Here is a 6,665-nt window from a genome sequence, read left to right as displayed (position 1 = left end):
TAAAAGGTCAATGTATATTGTACATATATATATAATGTGTATTTATAATATATATTGTGCATATATATAACGTGTACTTATAATGTATATTGCAGTTTTGCGAAAGAGTACTGGTGTGACGCCAGCAACCCGTGGAAGTCGAACTTTTCCTCCCTGTTGGACTACACTGTGCGTAGTTTTAGTCAGAAAAACATGCCTTTGCTGGGTATGTCGTAAGAATATACAGAAATATACAGAATGTTTATTTTTTTCTTAGACAAAACGTCACGTTTGCACGTTTGCGCGTTCGCGAGGATGCCCGATTTCTGCCTTTAGATCCGCGCTCCCTCAAAACCAGCCGCCGAAAGGGAAGGATTACTTGGTTTAGGGACGAAGCTGCCTTCACGCGCTGGTGGAACAGGAACAAGAGGTGGGACAAACCCGGGCTGGGGGACAAACCCTCACGGGACCCCGCCGTCCCCTCACGGCGCCGCCGCTGCCCCGCCGGGCGCGCGCGCCCCCTGCGGCCGCCCCGCCCCGCCCCGCGGCGCGCGCTGGCCCCTCCCCTCCGGAGCCGGGGGAGCCCCCGCATCCAGCCCCTCTTCCTGCCCCCCTCTCCCGGACTCCCGCTCGCCGCTCCCGGTGGGATGGAAGTCCCCCCGTAAAAGCCTCTTCCTTCTCCCCGGTAGCAGGCGGCCGGGCCCGTGTTCGGTGCAAAAATGCTGGGCATGTACGTGCCGGATAGGTTCGCCCTGAAGTCGTCCCGGGTGCAGGACGGGATGGGGCTCTACACGGCCCGCAGAGTGAAGAAGGTGGGTGATGGCGGGGGAACGGCCTGGCCCGGCCCGGCGGGGAGCGGCTGCCACGTATCACCGGGGAGTTGGGCGGCTCTCCCGCCCCTCTGTCCCGCTCCAAGTTCGCCTGAGCTGCGCTGTGCCCGCCCGGGCTCCCTTCGCTCACGGGAGGCGCCGCCCGCCCGCTCCCCCTTCCCGGTACACGGAGCCTCCCGGGGTGCGGGGGCCGGCAGAGGGTTTGCTCTGAGGAATTTTATGTCCCCCATTTTGTGATTTATTTATTTATTTAATTTTTAAAAATAGAAATCTTGGTTTGTGCGCCTGGCACAGTTTTGAGGCAGAGCTCTCCCGGGCGGGACCGCCTCCGTCAGGGTCCGGCTCTGAGGGCAGGGCGGCCGCCCGGGGTTCTCGGGCTCCCGTCACCTCCCTCACGGCTCTCCGGGCTCGCTCGGCCGGACCGTGCTTTAATTCCTTTTTTCGGCGTAATAAAGCCGGGCCCCTGAATCATGTCATTCAGCTGAACCCAGTCTCGTACTCCAACCAGGTGATGCCTCTTCGCACTTGATAATTGAAAGTATTTTGATCGTGTGAAATTCCAGCTGAGACTGCCCAGGCGGCTTGTTAGGACACATAAAGGCATAGCAAAACTATGAACCCTTCATTAGTATACACTTTTCTGTGTTTTGTATGTTTCGACTTCCATCTTTGTCCTCGTTTCGGCTCTGATTTTTTTCCTAATTTTTTACTGGTTTCATCTACAGGACTTGGACTCGATGGGGTGGAAGTCTCACATTTTTAAGGTGTCCCTGAGTGTTAAGGGGACCGTGAGGGAACAATTTTATTTCGTTTGGTTTAATTATTTAAAACTTTTCTACTGAGGTTCTGAAGTTTCATTTCAAAACTTTTTGGGTTCACAGAGCAAGGAAGGTTGTACACTATTAGCATTTGTTAATTTCTGGACTCTGAAATAGAATGAAATAGAATGAAACTCATGGGAATTAGTATCCGCAATTCTGGGCTGGGGGTCAGAGCTTCTGTCCTTTACACTGTTGACAACTGAACCATTAGAGCTGCTTGCTGGGACAAATAAAGTGTTTTCCTGCCTAAATTATTCCACCTTACTTAGGAACTTCATACAGGCAAAGCGTGTGGGGTCAGAGCCGTGCAACCACCTAGAAAAAGTGTTGCTAATGCGGTGTGTACTTCATGTGGACTGCAGAAGGCAGAGGCAGCTGCAGTAGGATCTGCTTGTGTTAGGAGTGTCTGGTGACGGTGTCTGTCACAGACCTGTCCTTTGGCACTGAGTCCTCTGTGCTGTGCAAAGCCCTGCTCTGAAGAACAGGCAGAGGAACCAAGTCTTGAGTTGCTCTGTGGTTTATTAAAACATACTCCTAAAATTTGTTGGGACCTAAGTCCCGTGTTCTTTGTTGGGAGAAAAGTGGATGTGTAAATAGCACAGGTGGTACACTGGACACCAGTACATGGAGCCAGACTCCATGTTGCTCTTTTCCATGGAAAGAAAATTTACACCTGAATTGCTCTCAACTTGTTCCCCAGTCTAGTAATGAGGCAGAAGTACCACACTTTGTGGCTGTGATTAACAGCAGCTTATAGGTGTTAAATTAATTCCATGGACTTTTGGGATTGGGAGGAGGTGTTGAATGTGACACTTTATTGTGAAGTAAAACCTAAGTTGCTAAGTATTAAACATTGCACTGTTTTCTCTCTGTTGCTGCCACACAATTGCAGTTGTCTGAACTGAAAGTAAAAAAAAAAAATTGGTTGATCTTATAATCAGAAATATATTGCAGTACCAACTGCAGTAATTGCAGTACCAACTCCCCAACTGTTGTGAAGGCCTCTGAAAATTCTGCTATTAGCAAAGTTTTGGTAGTAATACATTCTGAACTGCTGCTGCCTTCCATCTGCTTGTGCACCTTCAGGCGTGGGGGGCTTTCAAGATTTTGTTTGTAATCATAAAAGGTGCAAACTTTGTTTTGTTGCCTTAACAAAGCTGTGATTCCCGAGTACCTTCTGTTTTCCATGAGCTGGCCCCAGGCTGCAGAGCACCCACACCATGAAGCTCTCAGTGTAATCATCAGAGAGCCATTGCATTTCTCAGTGTTTTGCTGCAACTGGAAGATTAGTCACTGCTGCTTTTTTGAAAGCAACTGTTGAAAATAGCCTTTTCAGCACTGGAAAAACGTGCTTTTCTGTACTGAATCATTTCTCTGCCTTCAGACTGTGTTGGGTGCTCGCTTTTATTGAGCAGAGGGGAAGTTGAAGTCTTGAGTGTGGTTTTGATTAATGTATGTTGGCATATAACAACATGTCTATTAACCAGAGATATTGTGGGGGTGTGTGTGTGCGTATATATATCTATGTGAAGAAAATGGTCTGAAAAGCTAAACAAATAATTGCACTTATCCCCATGGACCAAGACATCAGGTTTTGGTTACTCCCCAAATTTGAGAAGCCATAAAAAGCACTCAGAAATCTGCATCACCTGCTGCTTTTGTTATATTTACTCTGTGTTCAGAGGTGGATGTGTTGCTTTTGCCATTGTTCTGAGCTTCCAGAAGGATTTGAACGTTGCAGTGGAGATTTGCTGGTTTGGAGCGCTGAGGTGGGAATGGTGTGTGGAGTTTGCAGTTCTGAGCTGTTGCTGTGCCTCAGCGATGGGTGACATTGGCCCTGTGGGTGCTGTACACATACAGCTGTATTTGCCCATTTCCACCTTCCTTGCCCATGAGGTGAGAGAAGGAGGAAGTTTCAGCCTGAGTATTGAATCCCAGGATCTGAAAAACTGGCAGGGCAAGAACTCTGACATTATTTATCAGCAGCATGATGAAGGCTGGTGTGGAAATCGATGAGAGGTAAGGCTATGAAGCCCCAGAGTGCCAGTTTTTACTGCCACTGCCCCTGTCTGGCTCCTTTCTTGCTCTGGGCTCCAGTTGCTGACTTGTGCTGTTCTTGTGCTTTTACCTTCTGCTTTGCTGTTCCTTGTGGTGAAAAGTTCTTTGTGCACATTTAAAAATTTGTCCCTCAGTTCTGTGCCTCATTCTGCAATGTCAGTTTCCTTTTCCTTCGTTTATTACCAGTTCAGGTTTAATTTTAAATACAAGTTGTTTGTTTTTCTAAAAAAAATTGATTTCCTGTTTCCAAGACGAACAGTCCTGGATGCTTTCCATTCCACTTTTTTTCTTTACCTGTAGGCAATGTGTAAAAACTAAGCAAGAAGGAAAGCATGTAGCAGGCTGTTGCTGGGAATATGCAATGTGCCTGGAGGAAGGGATAAGTGGACAAGATCAATACTTTTTTTTTAAACCAAAATACTGTTGCTTTTAGAAGAAACACCAAAGTTGCTTTTCTGTCTACACTTAAAATCTCTAATGCTTGAAAGGATAAGCACTTCTGGATGTGAATGCTGCCTGGAGGAGCGCAGCATCCTGCGTGGCAGGTTTTAGGGCCTGTCCCTGTGTGTGGGGGTAGGTTGAGCCTGTGGGAGAAGAAAGTCCTATTTAATTGTTTTGCCCTGCTGCTCCTGTGACGTGTGTGCAGGAAAAAACCCCTGATGCCAAATACTTTTGGAAGAACACATCAATGGATACTTTCACAGCGGGTGTTATGACTAGCAGGTGGTAGGACATTTTAATTTTGTTTATGAAGGCTCAAATTAATTCATAAGTACATGCGTACTCCCTTACAATTTCAAACAAATCTCTCTGTATGATCAAGCCCTCAGTTATTCAGTCTTTTGATTTGTGGCACTTCAAAAAGTAGCGTTGCAAATAATCTCACAAATAAATCTAATGTAAACTTGGTGCGTGCCAAGTTCTTTGTTTTAGTTGGATGCCTGTTGCAAGGTGCTTCCTGAAAATTTTGTAAGAAATATAAGAAATTTGACTTGTAGATTTCAGCCTTATTTAAAATAAAGAAAAATCCTGCTTCCCAAAGGAGAAATAAGCATGCAGAAGGTAGATATGGTTTTATGAGTTTCTTCAAAGTATGAGAAGAATGGGAATGAGCTTCAAGTTGAACCCTCAAGGATGTGCACCTTCTTGGCAATAAAGGAAAACTCTCCTGTTTAAGGCTAAAAATTACTCCTCTGCTGCAGTTTGGTGATTGACTTGGCTTTTTCTTTTTTCCTCCTACTGATTCTTGTTCTTTTATAATTTTCCCTCAGGGTGAAAAGTTTGGCCCCTTTGCAGGGGAGAAGCGAATGCCGCAGGAGCTGGATGAGAACACAGACTGCAGGCTCATGTGGGAAGTGAGTAAAGTGACTTCATTGCACCTTGTGTTCTCAGAATTAGGTTTTATTGTAACAAATCCTTTCTATTTTGTGTCATAGCTTAAAGATCCTGTAATGAGATTTGGTACTTTTAAATTACGCTGCCTGGGTGGAGGAGGATTGACTTCCTTAAAGCTAAAGAAAAAACAAATGATGGTTTCTAATCAATGAAGTGTGAAAAAACATCAAGTCGTGCCAAATACGAATATAATAACACTGTGAAAAATCATTAAAACATGTGAAAATAATTAGAAAAATTAATTTGAATTGGGAAGCAGATTGTAAGTTACAGAGATACTGATTTATGCTAATCAGCAGGTACCAGCTTATGGCTTCTTTCTGCTGTAATATGAAACATTTCCTTGTGTGACACTTGTGTTGGGATTTGGATCAAACTGCATGAGCAAAGTTTTAAAATTTGACCAGTTTTTAATGCAATGAGTAGGTGTGAGGTCTGTAGCAAAATAGAAGCCTGGTGCAGTGGGCAGGCATTTCACTGTGGAACAGCAGTTTATGCACTAGGTCTTGTCCTTGGGTACATAACCCATCCTAGCTCCTGTTGTACCTCTGTGTGCCAGGAGTAAAACCTGAGTTCAGTTGAGGAGATTACACTGACTGAAAAATACTGGCAATAACAACATTTCCAACTTGCTAAAAATGCCTTCTTTTTTCTGCCTCTGTTATGTCTTTGTAATCTTTATTTACTTCTCTAGTTCTTTGAGCAGAATTTATTTTTTCTTTTTGTTCTTTTTTTCCTTTTTTTTTCCTCAGCCAAGCAGTTTCTATTGAATGCACATTTAGTCCTCTTTTACACTGAGGAGAAGACTCATTTCTTACTTTTTTACCTTTCTGTGATTAGAGGTGGAAGGACTGTTTACTGCATGGTATAAAAAAACTTATGTTTGACATCTGGCATAAAGCACTATCAGTGCATTTAGCACAAAATACAGGTTTATTTGAAAAATCTCTGGCATTAACATCACTGAGCAGCTTATGAAGAGAGCAGAGTGTTGATGCAGCCTTAGCAGAGCTACAGATAGATTCCATGCCCTAGAAAGATGTGAGAATGCTCAAAGCCCATCTCTTTTAACCCAAACTCAGTATTAATATTGTGAGTGGTGACATATTCCTAGGTGAGTGCTCACTCCAGCCTCTGAAGCTGTTTTCTCCCTTTGTTTTGTCGATTTCAGTCTAGGGGTGTGCCCCAGATGCCCTTTCCCAGAGAAGAGGTGTGGACAATTCATTCCCTTTTGGGTTGTGTGCTCAGAGGAAGCAGTTTGATCCTCTTTGTTCCCAGCTGGAAGCAGAGCAGTGCAGTGTGCATTTATTGCAGGTGTTTGCTGAGCACAGGACATGTGGGTGTGCCCTGGCTCACTTGGCCCTGCCTGATGTGTCTGCAGGTTGTTTTAAATCAGTCAAATGCTTGTGCTACGACAAGGTTTTCAGAAGAGACAGAGGGTGGATGACAGCAGTGAGAAGGCCTTTAGGTTTGTTGGAAAGCTTTATGATTTTCCAGATTTCTCATTGCTCATACTTAAATAGATTTATCTGTTGCTGCACGACAGGAAAGAAAAGGCAAATACGTTTATTTATTGGTGACA

The 6,665-nt window shown here is 44.7% G+C and overlaps 1 protein-coding gene across 3 annotated transcripts in view; it reads left to right on the top strand.

Annotated features, from left to right (window-relative positions):
* Window positions 1–555: 555 nt before the first annotated feature.
* Window positions 556–6,665, top strand: part of PRDM5 (PR/SET domain 5) — a 58,128-nt gene continuing 52,018 nt past the window's right edge. For all 3 annotated transcript variants that reach the window (XM_058804082.1, XM_058804081.1, XM_058804079.1), the window contains exons 1-2: window positions 556–791; window positions 4,960–5,043. In XM_058804082.1, the coding sequence (XP_058660065.1) occupies window positions 699–791; window positions 4,960–5,043 (177 nt within the window). In that variant the 5' untranslated portion in view covers window positions 556–698. The remainder of the gene's footprint in view (window positions 792–4,959; window positions 5,044–6,665) is intronic.

Source organism: Ammospiza caudacuta, chromosome 4 (assembly GCF_027887145.1).
Source record: "Ammospiza caudacuta isolate bAmmCau1 chromosome 4, bAmmCau1.pri, whole genome shotgun sequence".
NCBI classification, from domain to species: Eukaryota; Metazoa; Chordata; class Aves; order Passeriformes; family Passerellidae; genus Ammospiza; species Ammospiza caudacuta.
This window is presented reverse-complemented; position numbering and strand designations above follow the sequence as displayed.